The sequence below is a fragment of the Felis catus genome, chromosome B1 (genome assembly GCF_018350175.1).
Source record: "Felis catus isolate Fca126 chromosome B1, F.catus_Fca126_mat1.0, whole genome shotgun sequence".
Lineage (NCBI taxonomy): Eukaryota > Metazoa > Chordata > Mammalia > Carnivora > Felidae > Felis > Felis catus.
The window spans coordinates 164152776-164175896 of record NC_058371.1 but is presented as its reverse complement, the minus strand read 5'-3'; the positions used below and the strand labels follow the sequence as shown (position 1 = coordinate 164175896).

The 23121-nt window shown below is 36.6% G+C and overlaps 1 protein-coding gene across 9 annotated transcripts in view; it reads right to left on the bottom strand.

The window, feature by feature from the left end:
- The window catches only part of FRYL (FRY like transcription coactivator), a 272435-nt gene that overhangs the window by 114384 nt on the left and 134930 nt on the right, over nt 1-23121 (bottom strand). For all 9 annotated transcript variants that reach the window (XM_019829525.3, XM_019829524.3, XM_045056397.1 and 6 more), the window contains 7 exons: nt 20592-20731; nt 19586-19682; nt 7874-7953; nt 7185-7265; nt 5229-5397; nt 4803-4895; nt 299-397 (listed from right to left, as the gene is read on the bottom strand). In XM_019829525.3, the coding sequence (XP_019685084.1) occupies nt 299-397; nt 4803-4895; nt 5229-5397; nt 7185-7265; nt 7874-7953; nt 19586-19682; nt 20592-20731 (759 nt within the window). The remainder of the gene's footprint in view (nt 1-298; nt 398-4802; nt 4896-5228; nt 5398-7184; nt 7266-7873; nt 7954-19585; nt 19683-20591; nt 20732-23121) is intronic.

The window sequence follows — 23121 nt, the reverse complement described above, 5'->3', positions numbered from 1 at the left end:
TTATGGTTTAATAGGAGTATATGCAAGCTTCCACATAGTATAATGCATAACTTAAAGCACTTGTCAAGATAGGTAAATACCTAGAATAAAGTCTGAATAACCTATCAAATGTAGAGCCAGTAAAATTAAGAACAGAATGTTTTAAAAAGAGCAAGAAAAATGTATAAAATTTGCCCTTATGTTGCGTTTTGGAAATTTTACAATTTCAATTCTTACAATTCTTTTCAATCTCCCCTCAATTCAGCAATTACTACAACTCCCAATTAAATATGTAAAGGTTTGAAATGCTTTTCAATACCAATGAATGCTTCTTCCTGGAGCTCAGTTCAAAAGTAGTCTGATAAAGCATCTCCACAAAATTTTTCAAACAGGGAACATTCACTTCATTTTTAACAGCCTAGGTAAAAAGATAATACAAAAACAAAGAAAATGGTCACAAATACTAAACTGTACAGAAATTACGAGAACTTTCTCTAAGGTGTGAAATTAGTGACTCCTTCACCGAGTATCTCACTAAAGTACTAGAAACTGCCAAATGACCAACTGTCAAGTCGCTGAGATAAAGGTGGTCCCTGTTCTGAGAAAACATAAGCAAGTGAACAGGCAATGAGTATGTGATACAACCAACAGATGCTGCAAGAGGAAATTCTCTGTGCTCTGGGCACATTCACAAGGGGCCCCGACAGAAAAACTCCATAAGGAAGTAACACCAAAGCTGAATCCAGCATCCCTTCCCTGATACAGAGCAGTAAATCCCAGGTAACCTCTCCAGCCTTGTCCTCCACACTCTGCCTTCCTGCACTGGGATCCAGCAGCACCAGCTAGCTTTTTTGCTGTTTCTAGAACAGATCATGCATGTTTGTGCTTTAGGGAGTCTACAGTGGTTCCTTGTGCCCAAGAAGTCTTCCCTCAGATACAGCACGCCTTTTCCCTCGTTCCTTTAGCTTCTGCTCAGTCATCTCCATCTCCTTCGAGGGGGTGGTCTCAGCTGATCACAGTATTCAAAATTTCAACTCCCTTACCCCTTCAGCAATTCCTACCCCCCTATCTTACTGTACATCTCTCCACAGTACTTATCACCATCCACCTACTAGATATTTTACATACTAGTTTACTAGCTGTTTTCTGCACTAGAAATAACTCTACAAGAGCAAGGTGTCTTTCCTACCTTGACCATTCTTGCATTGCCTATGCACAGAAGAGGCTCTGATACAAAGAAAGCATTCAATACATGTGATGAATGAATAAATAGAGTCCAACCAGGCAAAGTGGGGAGGGAGGTTATTAAAGAGGCAACAATGTTCCAGACAGAATGAGTGCTATATGCAGCAGTGGGTGTTATGGATTGAAATGTCACCTCCCCCACACCCCAAATTCAGGTATTGAAATCCTAACCCAGCGTACCTCACCATGTGACCTTATTTGGAAAAGGCAGGTGTCATTTGGTCATTGCAGATGTAATTGGTTAAGTTAGGATAAAGTTATATTGGGGTGAGGGGACCCTACTCCAACATGATGGGTCACCTTTAAAAAAAAACAGGCAATTTGGACAAAGACGTACACAAGGAGAACACCACGCAAAAATGAAGGCAGAGCTCAGGTGCTGATTCTATAAGCCAAGGAATGCCAAAGATATCAGAAACTAGGTGAGAGGCACAGAACAGATGCTTCCTCACAGCCCTCAGAAGGAATCAACCCACCAACACCTTGGTCTCACCGTAACTGTGAGACAATAATTTTTGTTATTTGAGCCACCTAGTTTGAGGCACTTTATGAGGGCTGCCTTAGCAAACAAACACAAACACGGCATAAAAGAAGAATCAGGTAACACAATACTCATGGACCGCAAGGACCGTCAAGGGTCTTTCCTCCTACAACCTGCTCCTTTTGATTAATTACCTTAAAAATACAACCTAATCCCAGTTAGGTATCTGGCAAAAACAGATTTTCAGACAAGGGGGAAGCACAAATGACAATGTGGGATAGAGAAGCAGCAACCCAAACCACTTCTAGAAAAAGAAATTGAAATACATGCACTAATGAAAATAGACTAAAACCTGACGGTTTGATAAATGATAGGTTTATTTTATCAAAAAAATAATAATAATAAAATAAAAACCCCAGACTTGGCTGAAACCTGGGGTGGGGGGCTATCTGACTCACACTACCTACTGAGCTCTATTCATGACTTTTGTTTGTACCCACTAAAAAAGAATCAATTTTTTTTTTTTTAATCCTCAAAGTAAATATTCAAGACAGGTAAAAAAAAAAAAAAATCATGCCAATCACGGTCATTAATATTTTAAAACTTTCACTTTGCTTCCAGTTCCCTGTCTACCTTTTCTTTTTTTTCTTCTAAGACTTTAAAACTTCATTTTATTTTATTTTTTAAAATGTTTATTTATTTATTTTTGAGAGAGAGAGCGTGCGAGTGAGCACAGGGGAGAGGCAGAGAGAGAGGAAGACAGAGAATCCCAAGCACAGAGAATCTCTGTGCTGTCAGAGCGAGGCCCCATGCAGGGCTCCAACACATGAAACGTGAGATCATAACCTGAGCCGATATCAAGAGTCTGACACTCAACCGAGCCAACCAGGCACCCCTCCCTGTCCACCTTTTTTTTTTTTTAAGTTTATTTATTTATTTGAGAGAGACAGAGATAGGGTGAGTGGGGGAGGGGCAGACAGAGGGGGAGAGAAAGAATCCTAAGCAGGCTCCCAGACTCCAGCTGTGCAGAGCCCGCTGTGGGACTCAAACTCACGAAACCGGGAGATCGTAACCTGAGCCAAAAACCAAGAGTCAGACCCTCAACCAAATGAGCCACCCAGGTGTCCCCAAAATATATTTTTAAGATACATAAAAATATATCTCTAAAACTCAATCAGAATACAAACAACTCCATATTAAAAAATAAGAAAAGATTTCAACACACATTTTGCCCAAGAAAACATATGGACAGCAAATACAGGACGCTCAAAATCATTGGTCATTAGGGAAATGCAAATTTTAAAACCCCAGTGAGACACCACAACACAACTAGCAGAATGGCTAAAACTAAAATAACTGGCCAAAGAAGTGTTGGTGAGGATGTGGAGGAACTAGAACTCTCACATCCGGCTCCTTGGAATACAAAATGATGCAACAACTTTGGAACGTTGTATGACAATTTCTTTAACAATCAAACATATAGCTACCATTTGGTCCACCAATTCCATCCCTAGATATTTACCCAAGGTAAATAAAAGCATATGTCCCATACATAGACTTGGACATAAATGTTCACAGCGGCTTTATATGTAACAGCCCAAAACTGGAACAAACGGATCCAAAACAGATGACCACAACCAAACTGTGGTGTTATCTATACTGTGGTATGTCTATGCAACGAAATACTATGCAACGAGGAGAAAGGAAAAACCTACTGATACATTCCACAACATAGTTGGAACTCAAGATAATTATGCAGAGTAAAAGAAGCCAAAAAATGGCTTTGTACTGTAAAACTCCATTAATATAAAATTCTAGGAAAACCAAAACTAATGTAGAGTGACAGAAAGAAGATGAATAGTTGCACTACCCAAAGGTGAGGTGAGTGGTGGTGGGGGGTGGGGGGTGGGGGGTGGATTAAAAAGGAAAATAAGGAAACTTCCAGGGTGTGACAGATATGTACATTATCCTGATTATGGTGATGGTTTCCCATGTGCATACACATGTCAAATTATATACTTTAAATATGCATACTGTATGTCAATTTTACTTCAAGTTTAAAATGAAATGATGAGGGGCGCCTGGGTGGTGCAGTCGGTTAAGCATCCGACTTCAGCCAGGTCACGATCTCGCGGTCCGTGAGTTCGAGCCCCGCGTCAGGCTCTGGGCTGATGGCTCAGAGCCTGGAGCCTGTTTCCAATTCTGTGTCTCCCTCTCTCTTTGCCCCTCCCCTGTTCATGCTCTGTCTCTCTCTGTCCCAAAAATAAATAAACGTTGAAAAAAAAATTTAAAAAAATAAAAAAATAAAATAAAATGAAATGATGATATATATAATATATATATATACATGAAAAGAGTATCATTTATGCAGCAATATGTAGTATACTGAAAGTGAGTTGCATATCACATATCATACAGAACAACTGAATTGGGTAAAAACAAACAAACAAAAACCCCAGGAAACAAACCTAGCATCTAAGTATTATAAAATCCCTTAATCCTATTTATACCATGCTGTTACTAGTAACTGCAAAATTATTTTCAAATAACACACTACTTTTATGTCAAGAAAGGCTTCTATAAATCTGCTGCCCTAGAAATTATGTTATATAAATAATATATTTATAATAATCATATTTTCTAAATAATTTGGAATACATATTTTGACAGGTGGGACGAATATCAATAGCAACTACAGAACACTTAAAATCGAGACAGTCCTGTAAATCCCAAGATATATGTTACAGTACAGGCTGTTAAAATGGCCACCATATTGTAAGAAGCAGAAGCCGCGAGTAAATGCAGTATTTTGCACTGAGATGCTTCAGGCAGCCGCTACCTAGAGGCTGGGTTGCAAATACTCTGCCCTCCTTGCAGTCTCTGAATCTTAAGGACCTGGGCCTATTCTTTTAATTAAAAGGCTAATCAATGCTCTACTGACATTTGGCTAATAACCATTTTCCCCATATCCATATGACATTCAAATTTCCCACATAACAGTCTATGAAATTACCGGAAAGTAAGACTATTTCACGTGGCAACTTCTTCAGTAAAAAGGTACTTTTAACACACAATATAGAAATTAAAATATACTTACAGCAGCTACAGGGATAAGAATCTCCACAAATAAACCAGCAAGTGCATGCTTTATATCTTTATCTTTTACTTCTAAGAAATACTGAGCACATTCCTGGAGGGGCAAAGAGGTATACATTAGGTTTAAGAATTTTTAATATCATGGTAAGTTTGTAAATACTGCGATTTTACCAAAAAGCTAAAGTCAAAACACACTCAAATTTAAAAAGAAAGTAAATTCACACCACTGGCAATTTAACACTGGAACTAAAGAATTACTAACGATGCCATGAATATATATATATATATATATATATATATATATATATATATATATATATATATATTCCTTTAGTAATATATATATGTTTCCTTTAGTAAGTCACGAAGAGCAAGCATAACCACTGTTAGGCTAATTCCAATCACCACAATGGAGAAGGTATATCACCTGCATGAACTGAAATGATGCTTCAAAATCTTCTACAGGATACATTTTTACTCGAAAAAACTTCATTCCCATTATTAAGCTGATGATGCTTTGTACCACATGGGGACTTTGTTCCTTTTGCCGCAGTTCTTTCAATTCTGTCACAAACTTCTTCCTCACAGCCTGAAATCTTTAATATACACGAATACATAAGTGGATAGGAATTCAAAACACTAATGTCCCACATGATACTCAAGGTTGAAATCAAAAGATACTTTACGTAAACATTATGTCCTTTCTCTACCCTCATCAAAATTACTAGAAAAGCACAGAGGGAAATAAAGTTATTTGATATTATTCGAAACCTGCTGTTCCTTTATTTTAAAGTTAGAAGTTCCTTAAGAAGATATAATAAGATGTCTTTATTCCTACAACATCGTCAATACAGCTCCATTACCATTTAATCGTTAATAATCATAGTCAAATCAAATCAAATAATCTACCCCATAAATCAGATAGTGTCTCCAGTTTGTACTCCTTTTTATAAAACCTGTAATTTGAGTTATATGGAGAACGGATTGGAGACTATAAGTGTGTTCAAAGACATGAATCAATCAATTTTAGACTACCATCACTTAAAATTAGTTTCTCCTTATGCTGCAGAAAAACTGAAGGAGAGGAGTGGGGCACACGGTCTCACACAATGTGACTAAGCTCAAGAATCAAAATGCTTTCAAATGTAAGCACCATCCTGGATTCAAATGACCACAACTGGTAAGTCTACTAAGTTTTTTCTCTGCTCACATTGCAAAAAGATACTTACCAGTTTAATAATCAAAAATACTTAATTTCCCCCTTTATTTATTATGAAACAGCTAAAGATTTTACTGTTAATGTTACTGGGGGAAACCAGTTTCTGAAAAGTTAAAATGGGAAATGAAGCATATTTTCTAACCGTTATTGACTACAGAGGGGAAAAAGAAAATTGCGTATTAATGAAATATGGATATACGATAGGAAATATCAGCCATTTCCATTTGAGTCTTGGAGAATATAATACCATTTTCCACGAATATATTCTTTTGCATTTTAAAAAGAAAATATACAATGGATAAAAACCTTCCCATCGCAATAACACTAGAATCCAAGGGTTTTTCTCTTCTATTAAATTTCTCATAATAATGATCAGCCACTACACTCACAGGAAGCAAACATTAACAAGAATTGTACTTGGCTTTTTAGAATTTAGAAAGGGTTTTATCTGATGATTTCAGGACCAAACACTTCTTAAATGACATCTAAGAAAATCTGAATTGATAATTTTTTACCTTACAAATTTCCCAGTGGCAACAAAGGAAATTCAAACTCTTCCATAGTCTTATGATCAATCACAAGATACTATAGATAAACTTTTTTACTCTTTACTATAATGATGGTTCAAGACAATTCAATGGGTGTAACTCCTAATGAATAACACCTTTATGGAATCATCTAGTATCTTCTCTTTCTTTTTTGGAATCTCTTCTACCTATCCAAAATTCTATTTAGTGTTAAATAAAATGATTAGGAGGAAAACACTGAAATGCCATCTCAGAAGTAAAACCATTCAACTAGAAAGTATTAAAAGTTGTTATTAGCTCTGTAGAGTTCTTAAAAAACAAACAAACAAAAAAGGATGTGAAAAAACACTTCTCATAGAATAGTTAGAAATAAATAAGGTAATGTCCTGACTATTCCTGGCACTTTTCTGACTTCCTCAATTCAGACATTTATGGAAAACCCCAAATAAATGAAAACAAGTTGTATACTTAATGTGCAGATATTACTTTAAAATCCTCTAAGAAATAGAGCAGCTAAGTAATAAAAAGTGGAGGAGACTGCAAAATAACTATGAAAAAAATTAGATCTAATGCTGTCATTGTCAATTACAATGAAGCATTCTAAAATACAACTGAAATCAGTGATTTAAATACTTACTTTGATTGGGCAAGAACCCCTATCACCTCTGCATATAAATCTGCAATAATATGCACATTCCCAGTGTTGGTTCCTGAATATCTGAAACAAAAGAGAACAAATGTGCTGTTAAATTTTTCTATAAACTCTGTTTTACATAAATCTGAAAGTTTCTCATCAGAGGGTTACAAAGTTTGTTTCTGAAGAGTCATCTGTAGAATAATAAAAACCACACAAATTTTCATCTAGCTCTGAGTTTTACTTTGTCGTGAAATTTAGCCTTCTAATTCTTATAAATCCAATCAACAGTTTTAAGAATTATTTTAATAAAATCTTTCAATGGGGGTGCCTGGCTGGCTCAGTTGGTAAAACAAGAAACTCTTGATCTCAGGGTCATGAATTCAAGCCCCTCATTGGGCATGAAGCCTACTAAAACAGGCAAACAAACTTTCCTAGAAGCATTTTGTGGGGATAAGAAAGAAAGAAAGAAAGAAAGAAAGAAAGAAAGAAAGAAAGAAAGAAAGAAAGGAAGGAAGGAAGGAAGGAAGGAAGGAAGGAAGGAAGGAAGGAAGGAAGGAAAAGAAAAAGGAAGATAAATGCTTTGAACTCTAAAAACAAAACAAATGATCAGAGAGAGTTCAAATTATACTTAAACAGTCTAACCCTGGACTAGGAGAAAAGCAACAATCCCAAGTTAGTATTTTACTTACCCTTCCTTATGTTTAAAGTGCTTAAAAGCTAAGTTTAGAACTTCATGAACTAAGGGATCGGGCACAGGATGAACAGGAATCTAGAATGAAAAAATCATAAAATCAGCAAGAGCTAAGTAGATTATAAGTCTTATGAGCGTTCTCCACATTTCAACTAATTAAATCAAGAACCAGTTTTCATTTCCATGGTATGATCAATTACTAATTTGTCAATCTGCCCTTTTTCTAAGGATTCTATTATTTTCTCAGAGAATTTAGTTACTCATCTAATTTAATAACCTCTAAATTTAAGAATATTAGCTGTATAATCACAAATCCTTGAACTAGGCCCATAAAGGGGAAAAAGTAGTCGTTATTGCTGATTTACTGTAATTGTCAGGAAATTAAGACACTCACACGTACCTCTCTGCAACACCTATGGGAAAGCAACCTCTGGCTGAGCCAGCCACACATTCCATATATAGTCTGATTTTTCTATCATAAACAGTAGCCAAAATGACACCAACTTTTCCAACAATTTAAAACTATTCATGGCCTTATTAGTATTAGAAAATCGTAATTTAAATATCTTTGTTTTGTTTAGTTCTTTAAAAACTATATGCTACTTCCAAATATGTAAACCAAATGAAAATATTTAAAACCAGAAAGTAAAATCCCTGTCCCTTCTCCCATATACAATCACTATCAATAGCTTGATACATATCCTTCCAGACTTTTCCTATCCACACCCACACACCTGATTTTTCTTAAGAAAATGATGCCTCCTCTTTCCATGGCAGTAGTTAGAGCTCCTCCTTTCTTTTCAATGGCCACATAATACTCAGTATATGACGTATTTAATGAGCTTCCTATCGCCTGCCATGTCATTCTAGATTTTCAATAATCAATATGATGTTATAAACATCTTAGACATTTTGGGAATGCAAGCTGGTGCAGCCACTCTGGGAAACAGTATGGAGGTTCCTCAAAAAATCAAAAATAGAACTACCCTTCGACCCAGCAATTGCACTACCAGGCATTTATCCACGGGATACAGGTGTGTCATTTCGAAGGGACACATGCACCCCCATGTTTATAGCAGCACTATCAACAATAGCCAAAGTATGGAAAGAGCCCAAATGTCCATTGATGGATGAGTGGATAAAGAAGATGTGGTATACACACACACACACACACACACACACACACACACACACACACACATACACGCAATGGAGTATTACTCAGCAATCAAAAAGAATGAAATCTTGCCATCTGCAACTACGTGGATGGAACTGGAGGGTATTATGCTGAGTGACATTAGTCAGAGAAAGACAAATATCATATGACTTCACTCATATGAGGACTTTAAGAGACAAAACAAATGAACATAAGGGAAGGGAAACAAAAATAATATAAAAACAGGGTGGGGGGAAAAACAGAAGAGACTCATAAATATGGAGAACAAACTGAGGGCTACTGGAGGGGTTGTGGGAGGGGGGATGGGCCAAATGCGTAAGGGGCACTAAGGAATCTACTCCTGAAATCATTGTTGCACTATATGCTAACTAATTTGGATGTAAATCTAAAAAAATAAAAAATTAAATTAAAAAAAAAGAAAGAAACATAGGATAAAAGTCCCTGTCTTCCAGGGTCTAAAATATAAGGAAGAATTTCCCATTGGTAGTGATTTCTGTTTCTTTTCTCCTCTTACTTATACTTGTAGTTCTCTGACAAGTCTTAAATTTTATTTAATTTCTGATCACATTTTTCTTTACTGTAACAAATGTTAGAATGTTACCAACCCTGTGTATATTTGATTTTTTTATGGAGAAAGTATTGTAAGCATATAATCATTCATTCATTCCTTTTATTACATACTTTTATAAATACTCATTTAATGCATATATTATGTAAGAAATTATACAGACTCTGGTATTATAAAAAGTATAGGACATTGCCTCTGTCTCAAAGAGTTTGTAATTTAGCTGGGGAGATGTGCTTAAAAGCTAATAATATTTAATGTGCATTGAATCCTGGTATGCAAGTACTGTTATTTTATAAGTATTTTATATGTAATAATTCATTTACCACAACATTATGAGGTAGGTATTATGGTTATCACAGTTTTAATAGACAAATAAATTGAGGTGCAGCGAGATTATATAATTTGCTCGATGACTTACATCCTGTAGGTAGCAGAGCCAGGATTTCGAGACTTAAAACTGGACTCCAAAACAGCTGCCGTAACACATTAGGTACTTAAAAAAATGAACTGTTTAAGGAGTGTTTATTGGAGGACCCATCATATGCAAAGCTGTCTGCTAGAAAGTGAAATTTAAATGTGTATAGGACGATTCCCAGTTTCAAGAAATTTACAGTCTTCATATACTTATATATATATACATATAACATTATATACATATAACATTAGAATGATTGTTATGGATTAATATCTGAAAAACCCATAATGTATCACATGACTCCTACAGGAATAAAATGCATTATGAGTCTCAAACAATTTGTGTATGCATTAACTTTAGGAGCACTTTATTGCCAGGTGAGAACTGGCTCTATGTTACGTATAATTACATAGCAAGCATTTAAAAAATGTTTTAACAATTGGAAAATGTTTTCATATTCTTTTTAGAATATTTTCTTATTTAAAATGTTCACGGATTGTGAAATAAAGGATCCTCTGGTGCTGTAAAAAAAAAAAAAAAAAAAAAAATCTTCGACATCTAACTTTATATACTTGTATAGTTCCAAGGGAAAGAGCCCAAAAGGAGGAACTGATGGATCAAAGATTTTAGGGGCACCTGGGTGGCTCAGTGGGCTAAGCATCCAACTTTGGCTCAGATCATGAACTCGCGGTTCGTGGGTTCAAGCCCTGCATCAGGCTCTGTGCTGACAGCTCGCAGCCTGTAGCCTGCTTCTGATTCTGTGTCTCCCTCTCTCTCTGTTCCTCCCCTATTTGCACTCTGTCTCTCCCTCTCTCAAAAATAAAGATTAGAAAAAAAAATTTTTTTAAAGATTACACAAGTCACCGCTGATATATACTCAAGTTCTAAATATTTGTGGATCTGCTTCTGAGCTCACTATTCTATTAATTTTTATATGTCGGTACCAAAATCATACGGTCTCCATTATCAGACTTTATAAATAAGTTTGCTGTCTGATACTGAAAGTCCCCTTTATTCTTCTTCAGAGAGCACTTAGCCACTTCTGGCCCACTGTTCTTCCATATTCAATCTAGAGTCACCCAAGTTACATAAAAACTGTTAGGATTTTTATTGGAGTTGCAATGAATCTATAGATCAATTTGGGGTTAACTGTATACTTCTTCATTTACATGGAGTATCTTTTCACTTCTTTAAGTTTTTGGCAAGGTTTTATAATTTTCTGTTGTTGCCCTTTGTTGTACTTATTCCTAAGATGACAAACGTATGAAAAGATGCTTAATTAGTAATAAGGATGATGAAAGTACACAAAGTATCATTTTACACCTATTCAGTGGGGAAAAGCCTGACAACACCAAACAGCACAGATAATGTAAATGAATCAGATTTCACAGACATTGCTGGTGTAAGTTTAAATCAATTTTTTACACAGCCTACCATCTAGTGAAGCAGATCAAAGTATGCCACCACAAAATGTGGCACTTTGGCTTGAGAATTATTTTGAGCTGAAGGCAACTGAGAAACAGCAGGTGCAGGAAGAGCTCTCCACCCTCCCCCTTTCTGCCTAAAAGCAGTCTCCCCTCCTCTTTCCTGTACCACAAAAAGAAGAAGACTTGGTAAGGAGACAGGTCTGCACAAACTTACTAAAGAGCCCTTACCTTCCATTAGTTTCCCCCACGTATTTTCCTTTTCCCAATTTACCACCCCTAGGAGCCCAAACATTTTTCCTTTGTCTTGTCACTTCACAACGTACTGCGCTTTGTTAAGTTTGGGGGCTTAACCATTCTTTGTGTATTCAACTGTTTCCCTATGAAGGCCTCCATATGCATATGTCATAAACCTTTTCTCCTGATAATCTGACATCTGTCAGTTTAGTCTGCAGGGCTCCAGGAATGAACCTAAGAAGGTGGAGCTCCAACACACTAGCAGTTACATGCCTAAGAAAAAAATAATGTATAGCCACACACGTCATGGATTAATTCTAACAACATACTGTTGAGTGAAAATGTTAAGTCCCAGAGGACAATATACGTATGATACAATGATACATTTTTTTATGAAGTTCAAAGACAAGAGAAACTTAATATTCAAACATATAGGAAAGCATTTTTTTTTAAAGAGAATAATTAACATAAAAATGAGAAAAATGGGAAGAAGGTAGCCAGGCAATGAACTAGGAGAGATTCACATAATGAGACTTAAATTATAGGTATTGGTGGAGCTCACAGGTAATCAGTACAGTGTAAACAAACACACAGAGGTCAATGATAACACTGTGTCTGGAGCCAGGATCATGATTTATCACATTCTTGTACTGGAAGTCCAATTAAAACAAAAAATGCACGGGCATTACACATTTCCTTGAAAGGTTTAACAACATACGTTATAGAACACTTCGTCAATAGGGTAAAATTGTAATAGAGATTTTAATACTACCAAGACAGCCACAAACTAGACTAGGGCAAAGAAAAGCAGAGAATTCTAATTATTCAGAGATGGTGAGAATGTTCCTTAAGGGTTTGACAAAGGAGAGATTTTTATTTAAAATAAAGATCATTTATTTTTGACAAAGGGAAACCAAGAGTCTATGAGGAAGGAGCTGAATTTAGCCCAGAATAATGATCAGGAGCTAGTTCAAACCTAGTAAATAGGTGAGAAACATTAGAAACAGTAACCACAATTACACTGTAATGAGAGACAAGAAACACAAGAAATCCAGTAAGTAACTATTCATTGACATGGATTCAGCTCAATGAGAAAGATGACTAAACTCGCAGAGCACGGAGAATACTAGCACACTTTTATATTCATTCATTCATTCATTCATTTATGCACACGAGCAGGGGAGAGGGGCAGAGGGAGAGAGAGATAATCTTAAGCAGGGCGTGGAGCCCAATGCAGGGCTCAATCTCATGACCCTGGGATCATGACCTGAGCTGAAATCAAGAGTTGGATGCTCAACCCACTGAGCCACCTGGGTGCCCCTAGCATCACTCTTAAAATACCATGCCAGCAGAGGGATACAGGTAGCTGACACAGCTTTGGAAGGTTCACAGTGAACTTTTAGTCCAGGACGGAAGGCTATAGCTCTATCTTGGCTAAGTGGATTGGTATTTGTTGTTGACCAGAGGAGAATCAGAGCATTCATCACAGATTTCCTAGAAATTGGGACTGTCCTGAAAGACTGAGCCTGGAATCGAATTTGAAGAAAATGCACTCCATCACAAAATCAAATAGGGATTAAGTGAAGAAGCAGCTGTAATCCAAACTCAACCTTTCTTAGTTCTCAATGAACCTTTTAAAAATAGTAGCCTTATGATACAGGAAAGAATACTGTATCATACTTTATACATAAGTATACATAAATACTGTATTTACTCGTCTGTTGGTGGAAGCTGAGATTTGAACATCCCACGTTAATACTGCGCAGAAACTGAATTTCTTCTACATAGTAAGGTTCAAGAATTCAGACTCCAGGGGCTCCTGGGTGGTTCGGTCAGTTAAACATCCAACTTTGGCTCAGGTCACGATCTCACAATCCGTGAGTTTGAGCTCTGCGTTGTGCTCTGTGCTGACAGCTCGGAGTTTGGGGCCTGTTTTGGATTCTGTGTCTCCCTCTCTCTGCCCCTCCCCCACTCAGGCTCTGTCTCTCTTGCTCTCGAAAATAAATAAACCATAAAAACAAAATTAAAAAAAAAAAAAGAATTCAGACTCTACAAGAACAACTTAACCTTTGTCCCACAATGGAAGACTAAATTTTAAATCCATAATTTCTTTAAGCAGAGATACTTAACTAGGAATTTTATGAATGTATAATTATAAGAAGCTTTTAAATCTTTTATAGGCAAACACATCACCATAATAGTGTAACAATCATGTCTCATTGATAAAGGAATTTCATAATACTGGCTCATCAATTAAGTAGAGGCACGACAATCTTTTACTTGGTAGTCTGAATACCTCTTTTTAGGAAAACACTATTATCTCGTATTAAGAAGAAACTGGAAACAGTACTCCCCAAGTGCTCCTTACATCCACACCAAGCTGACGAACTTATTGTAAGTAAACTATATATAATCAAACCTTTATACAATAAACTTTTTTTCATTAAAAATACAGAAAGATAAATGATAAAAGTATAGAAAGACCATGGATTTTGGTTTGGTTTAATGAAACCAATGCTTCTCTTTTTACTGGTTATGTAACCACGAGGAAGTTTCCACTTCCCCATCTGTAAATGCACGCAAAAGATTGGAACCCTATCATCACTAGCCCGGAGAGAAAAATCGAGAATATTACAATTGGAGATTGATTCTTGTCCTCCCACCTTTTCCTTCTATCTCTCAAAGGGACTAGGCCAGAATTCTTACCTTCTGAGAATGTAGAGCAGATGAAGGGACTAGAATATAAGGGTGGAGATACTGAGGCAAAGCCTGGGAGGGAAAAATGGCAGGAAACCAGGGCCCATTCAAGAAGCGGGGAGGCCCTGTATTCTCCCAGCCTGATCTTCCCTCAGTTGGGCCCATAAAATGGGCCCTAAGGTAATGAAAACATTGCTACAATCGAAGCTGCTGTCCCATACATCCCAGTCAGCCTGTGGCTACCCACTGAGAGTTAAAACAGAGCAGATATCTACCACCACGTGATGCCAAACTTTAGTCAGGAATAGGCTAGTCTTGGATCAGTCAGCCTGACTTCCGGAACTTATTCCAGAATTCATGGTGCTAGTCATATGGGCTGGCCCCAGACACTTCACTGACCTTGCAATAATGCAACACTGCATTTCTGTGATCTAATTTTTTATATTCCACTTACTGTGTGCTGTGTTGTGGTTTTACCATATTGCTTTCCTCACAGGGATGTTTAATGTGCTCCAGGCCGGAGATGTGAAATACAAGTTAACATAAACCTATAATTTCTCCTGAACAGTCTCATTTGGTCTAGCTATGCCTCAAGTCTGACAATGACAGCTAGGGACACTACTTAGCCACGCTGTGTACTCTTTATCACTTACTACCCAACGATCGCCACCATCAACACTTTTTATGTGTCTGGATGGCAGGTATTAGTTAAGGATTTTTATAAATAGCGTTTGTAACACTTAGTCTTACAAGGTAGGTATTTGTCTCCTATTTGACAGACGAGGGAACCGAAGTTCAGAAGTTGGGTGTGTACCTCTCTAGAATACACTGTGCGCTATCAAAATGCATTTAATAAAGGAAACACGTAAGGAAAGAAAAACTTCCAGTTTTATCATATTATAGCCAAAAACAAAAACAAAAACAAAACCCACAGAAACAGGAAATGAAAGAAGAAATAGATCTTTTCTCTAATTTTTGGAAGAAAACAAGCACAACTTCTAAACATTTTAAGAATGAACATTATCAGGATGCACATTCTTACAATCCCTACACTTCACCCCCTATTTTCAATAATAACAGTAATAATAATAAAAATACTCCCAAACTGAATCTCAAACACAAGGTGGCAGGGGTGGGGAAGAATCCCACTTGGGTTTATAGAGAAAAAGTTCTCCTTTCATGGAGTAATATTCCCACTCACAGTATCCAGGCTTTTCAGATCTTGTCACTTGTGTGATTTTAGAAGCCGCTCTAACTCGACTTCAACATTCAAGAAGGATATATCTAGTAGACTCTGAAGAGCACCCAGGGGTGCCTGGCTGGCTTGGTCAGAGGAGCATGCAACTCTTGACCTCGGGATCATGAGTTCAAGCCCCCATTGCCTATAGAGATTACTTAAACAAATAAAAACTTAGAAAAACAAACAAAACAAAGGAATACCCACGTTTTATTCCAAGGCTATTCCCACTACCACCTCTCAAGCTTTAATGCTTTTATCACATCTTGAAAGTGAAAAACAATAAAATCAGGTTGAGATTTGGATACTGGGGAGTCAGCAAAGCTCATTCATTACCTAAAGGGCCAGTCCTCAATGCAAAGGGGAATGAACACATTCAGCCTCAGAAAAACCACAAATCACTGCATACCCTTCAGGGATGCTCATCCACGTCTAAGATGCTAATGTTAAATCTGAAAATACTAAGGAGGTACTCCACCTTCTGATACTTCATAACAGCACTAATAAAACTAAGCCAAGAGTTGGCAGTGGTCACAAACCAAGTTTTCCAATCTTATTTGTCTCAATGAGTAAATGTCTGACTAAAATTTAAATGAAAAGAAAACTGCTTCAAACTTTCTAAATGTTTATGTTGCTGCTTAAACATGCTTTTATCATGGATTTGAAAGCCTTTGGTAGTAACCTGCTACAATTTGCAGTTGGCCATGACCCCCAAATTATGTTTGACTTTCTTGAAAAAAATCAAATCAGTCCTCCACCATCTTGAATTAATTCTGTTCCCACAGTGAATCATACTAATTTCATCTCATTTATATGAACTCAATTCTTTGTCTAACGTGTTATGATTAAAACTTTAATTTAATTTTCCAAGATGCTGGCCATTTCACCTAATTTTGTATCACTGATTTTACCAATATTTTTATTATTAACAGGAGAAAAAGCTTGGGAGGAGAAAGTGAACTAGCTTTATAATCATCAGTGAGTCACAAAATTAACAATATTTCTTCATCTGCAAAATGAAAATAACAGATAATATTTATTGGGCACGTTCCATGTCCCAGCATTACTGTATTCAACACTCATGATTCTCAAAAAGGATTCTGTTATCCTCCCTCTTTTACAGAGGAAGAAAGAGTTAGTGGCTAATAGCTTGCCCAAGTTACACAGCAAGGAAATGACAAAGCTGATGAAAACACTTGCCCTGGAGGTCTTCCAGTTTATTATAATGACCAGCTGATACAAAGGATATAGAGCCTTTATGCATCATAAAGAGTTCTAAACACACAGGAAGATATGACCAATTATTTAAGAAACAAAAATTTATAACAGATGAGGTCAAGGACTAACTCGTAAGTAATATTTACTCCTCCTTAAGACTGGCCCAACCATGTATCAATACTTCAGTACTCCTGGGGCCATCCATCTCATCAAATAAAACAGAGTCATGTTTTAATATGTGTCTATTATGTGGGGCAAAAGTAAAAGTCCTATTAAATTCAAGATATATTACATTGATTAGTCTCCAGATCTATTAAACCCTACATCACTTTGACATGATAGAAAATTGGGTTAGTTTGTCATGATATTTCAGAAAGTCCTATTGATTTTTACTTCATTTTCTCGGGTTTTATTAGTTTTGAAGAAGCTAAAAAGACTTGCCTTTTACTAGGGAAAAAAGACCTATGTAAGATTTTTAATAAATAAAATATGGCCGTGTTCTTTGTGATGTATTTTATTCTTTCATGGGTTCAACTGAATGAAAAGTATGAGGATAATGGTAAAAGAGAGAAAAGAGCTAGTGGAAAGGCTACTATGGGTTGGAACAATACGGAAACGGAACCAAAAACAAACATTAGCTATTAAAGCTGCTGTATTTCCTTTTTTCACACTCCGAGTCCACGTGAACCACAGTTCTGAAGGGATTTTGTGCAATGAACTTGAAAAAAACAAGCCCAGTGGAAAAAATGGCCTCAAGTTTATAGATCCTTATGGCTTTCTCCACTAGAAGACCTATCTGGATTATTTTTTAAGAGAAGGGGGAAGGAAGGAGGATGAAGACAAAGACAATGGAGAAGGGGAAAGAACAGGGGAGGAGGTGGGGGAGGAAGAGAAGGAGAGAGAAAAACCTAAACAGGGTTGTCTGTGCACTTAAGTTTTGAAACTACAATTAGGGGCAACTTTCAGCTGAGAGACTGATTGGCAAGTCAAAGAATGTCTTGGGAAACAAAGGACAAAAGGCATAATGGAGCCAGATCAGAGAGGGTCCTGTATGTCTTGGGAAGTTTACAATTCACCTGCTTAAAGAAGAAACCCTACACTATTTAATTAAGCAAAGAAGTGCAAATGGTGGTTACCATACCACTCACACGCCCTACATCAGCACACAACAGATGCTAGAGGTCAACCAGCATGAGTCCTAGGCAAAGTCCATTCATGGTCAGTGGTGATTCCGGTCCTCAGCTCTCTTCTATCCCTAATTAATTTGGCCTCAGGTCTTGGGATCCTGGCTGAACTGAGATCACAGAAAACAAATTGGGCTTGTTTGCACAACTCCCAGAGGGAATTTCTTTCCTACATCTAGTAAAAAACTTTGATGAAAGGTACAAAGTAATTAAAGTGATTTTCACCTTTGATTAACTCAGTTTTCTGTTTTTCCTATTTAAAACATTTATTTGTAGATTTCAGATATTCAGATTTCAATAATTTTCCACTTATGTCATAAAAACAAAGTATAAAGAAATACATAATTCAAATAATTTTATATTGCCTATGTCAAAAAACAGTCTGTCAATTAACTTTTTAATTTTTTTTTTCAACGTTTATTTATTTTTGGGACAGAGAGAGACAGAGCATGAACGGGGCAGGGGCAGAGAGAGAGGGAGACACAGAATCGGAAAAAGACTCCAGGCTCTGAGCCATCAGCCCAGAGCCCGACGCAGGGCTCGAACTCATGGACCGCGAGATCGTGACCTGGCTGAAGTCGGACGCTTAACCGACTGCGCCACCCAGGCGCTCCTGTCAATTAACTTTTATATCTCACATTTGCTGTTTGTTTTCATGTTATAAATTCCATTCCATCTTACATAAAAAAAACAAAACTCCTTGTCCAAACCTGCCATGTGCAAAATGTGTTTTATTTCTTTTAGATTACCTAACTCTTTTCAAAACATTACAGTGTGCATGGCTGGAAATATGTGGTTCATCTTTGAATGATCTATAACTTTTTAAAGACTACAAACTAGCAAAAAATACTTTCATGCATTTGAACAAGATAGTTGGCTTTATTAAACAAAAAAACAAAAATAGACCAAAGAATACTTTTTGGGGGGTATACATTTAAATACCTGCACTGATTTTGAATAGTAAAAACATACATGATACCAGACATTACATGCTTATAGCTTTCCTGACTATGCCATTCAGACGTGAAACTCATGAGCACAGTGTGAGAACAATGATGGCATTCTAGAGTCATTGATCAAACATAAAAAACTTATTATCACTTGTCCAAAGACCATGCGCACCTGACAGTTTGGTCCCACCCATGTCAAACCACCCCTATTCCTCAACTCCAACCGTACGAAGATTACACGTTGGAGGGCAGGCTTGATGCCTTCGGAAGAGAAACCCTTTGACAGTGGACTAAGGTACATGAATGACAGACAGGGAGACTATATTCACAGCTGGAAGCCCACATTTAACACAATTACCACTCAGCTCAATTTTGCAAACAAGATCCCCTAACTGCGATGGCATACAAAGGTAAAGAGAATGGGAAACGATAGGTACAGGCCATGAAAGCCGTAGGCGACTGAAAGAGGTGTAATTAAATGATAGAAATCTAGTCAATGTGGGCCAGAATTGTAGACATAACATCCTAAATACAGTAAATGAAACATGAAGGCAAAATAAGAATAAGAAACACAGACTCTGCAGAAACAAAAGGGCTTCTTACCTGCTTTAGAACTTCAACTAAAACTAAACAAAAAATGAAATCTACGGCTAAGTCTCTCCTCTCAAGAAGATAATCTCTTTCACGTTGCTGTTCATCCCTGAAACAAGAACCCCAAATTAGGAATGCACTTAAGACCGTAAATTTTAAAAGAGCTATTGGTTAGCTATTATTAGTACAAGTTGTTTTTAAGCTATCCAATGTATGTAATTACATATTCTCATTTTCTTTCTCTTGTTGCGTATTTTGTACAGTATTTATAAACACATGTCACTACTGTATCTGTCAGAAATTAAACCCATTCTAAAGGAATCAGTAAGAAAAATATTTTAAATTCTACTTAGAAAATCTAGCACTGCTCCATTTTTGATTAGTATTTTTTTTAATTAAGAGCTGAAACAAAAGTAATAACTCTTCTGGTGAAAATGCAGTGCCAGGTAACTGTTTGCGTATCTAAGTTGAAAAATCACAAATGGCATCGACTCGAGCCCCATTCTAAACTATGGACCATCTTCTGAACATGCAAAGCCAATACCTCTCTGGAAAATCTGAAGTGGGGGAAGACAAGTTCTGGGATTGGAGCACCGAGGACAGTCTCACGGTATCGTGATACAGGGTCTGGCAGTCCTCCTGGATCACAACAGTTGCTTCCCTTCACAACAGGAAGGACCTTGTCTGAATCGGGACCTTGTCTGAATATTTTCTTAACTTCGTCTACAACTATTAAAGATCCTCGCTGAACTATTGAAAGGGCACTCCTGAAATTCATTTTTGCGTGACTATCCCAGTGGTGAGGACTGTGGAGCAGCACCTACTTTAACTGGTGCCTTCCCTTGATTTACAGTTAGGTATGGACTATCCTTTCCCTTTACTGTCAGTCTCATAACAGCAGAAATCAATATTTTTGCTCAGAAATCAAACAATAACTCTCTTCAGTTGAAAACACTATCACCCCCTTCACAGAAAGTGTTTCAATTCTAGGTCGAAGAGTGGGAAAGGAGCCACTTACCCCTTAGACTTTGTGCTAGATCGAGGCCTGTACTCATAAGATTCGTCTTCAGTTCCATTCTGGCGTCTGTACCAGTCAAACAAGGTGCGAAGTAAGGAAGGGAGACAGTGCTCTGCTACGGAGCTCATAGAGCTTATCAACTGAAAACACAAGATGTCACCAGAAGATAAAATACATCATTGAAGTAACACACTCCTGACTCTATTAGCCATCATTTGTTAATGATTACTAGGATAACATTTCTAGGATAAACACAGTAATTCAAACGCAATAAATGTGTTTTAAAATAAAAGTAAAGATTAGCGAGGCGCCTGGGTGGCTCAGTTGGTTAAGCGTCCGACTCTTGATTTTGGCTCAGGTCATGATCTCATGGTACATGAATTTCAGCCCCGCTGTCAGCTCAGTGCTGGCGTGGAGCCTGCTTGGGATTCTCTCTCTCCCTCTCTCCCTGCCCCTCCCCTTCTCTCTCCCTCTCTCTCTCGAAATAAACAAACTTAAAAAAAAAAAATTAGGGTTTATCCAAGTAATGAAATAAAGTGGGCTGAGTCTCACCCACTATTTAACTTTACCCACATCCATTTGGTTTAGCTTAGCAGCTTTCTACCTTTTTCCTGCCTCCATATGCTACTCACATGTGTAAAAACATGACCCTCAGTAACATCACCGATTATACAGAGGGATACCTCTGGGAGAACACATAACATGAGAAAACCACATCTGCTTCCTTCCCCCTGGCCCATTCCTCCGTGCTCATGTGAACAGAAGGCTGTAAATACTGCCACCAGAATGAATGAAGAGAGGTAGGAACAAAGAAGACTACATTCTGTTAGAACTGTGCGAAAGGACCAGTCTACTTTGTACCGCTATGATGCAGAACGATTATAATTACATTATTAATTTGTGATACCCACAAAGAAACGTATTAGAAAAGAAACATAAATGTGTTGCAAACAAGCTTTCAAAGCTTAGAATATATAAAGGGAGAGCATAAGGATAAATGTAATGGGATGAGCAACTGCTATTCGGTTTGAAGCATCCCTGAAACTATTTGAATTCTAGGTGAATATCAGATTCATTGCATGAATGAACTCAGCTTTCCTGTAGTGGGTAGATAGTAAGAGGCATGCCAGCTGCCATTAGCAGGCAGCCCCTAAGGTCACTCTTCCTCTGGGGGATCTTGAGCAAAAGAAAAAAAAAAAGAAAAAGAAAGAAAAAAAAATCTCTTTTTATTCTTTCTGTATCTGATGCAACTCATTGCTCGTAATAATAATATTTTTAAGTATACCGTCAAACATGCTTCACTTTGTTTTTCTTAACCGAAAAATGATGTGTTGTAGGGCTACTCAAGATCTTGTTCGGGTCCAGGACTATAGAAAGCGTCAGCTAATGAAGATAAATTGATACCTCTACAAATTAAACATTTAATATTTTATATTCTTCATATAACTTCAAAATGTACTTCATCTAGGAAAATAGTAAAAAAACAAAACCGTCTATTTGATTGTATAGACTCTTTTTCATTATCTGCCTTCCTTTAATCATGCTTTTATATATAATTAGCATAATTTGACAGGCAAACAGTTTCTAATATAGCTCATTAAAGTAAAAACTAGATTCAATTTTACTTAACTAATTTTTTGAATTTTATTTTATTAACAATGAACAGTATCACTCAAAGGAAATCCTTTTAATATCTAAGAAGTAACAATAAAATACCATCTGCTATTATAAATATATATTAGTTTATACCACACCTGGCTTTGTACTGTAAAAAAAAAAAAAAAAAAAAAAAAAAGGTTGAACTATGAGGCATGACCATTAAAAGTTTTCTTAATCATTTACATAAGAAAGCAAATGGAAATGTTCCTTAAAACACTGTTTAATAGGATTTCTAATTCTGATTATACATTTATTCATCATTAGTGAATTTAAGACCTGAATAATTTAAATGTCTTTAAAATAACAGATTAATAGACAAATAAAAAATAATAATTAATACCTTTTGCAGTTACTTTAAGATTTGAAAAGCATTATATAAGGTGATCTTAATATTTACTTTAACAGAGAACTAGTCTTCCTACCTACGGTTTCTTCTTAGGCCACTAAATATATGCATCAGAATCACCTAGGGAGTTATTATAAAATACAGGTGCCAGAGCCCTGCTCTTGATTATTCTCATTCAGAATTGGGCTAGAATCCAGAAACAATATTTTGTTAAGTCTCCACCAAGTAATTCTAACCAGTCATCATTATCTAGTCAATTAGACTAATACCATGAACATTAATATCTGTTTCCTAGATACAGAATCATGAGAAAAGTAGCACAGGAATACTAGATTCCAATAGAAAACTAATCTGGGTTATTGGTTTTTGCAAACAATCAATATATAATAAAATAATTCTTGAACAAACATAATTATGACAAAAATAGCATTTGATCAAACATTTCATCTCAGCAAGAGGAAAGAATTAACATTAAAGGAATATCACACTCATTTTTAGATATCAATATTCTATTTAAAGTTTCTG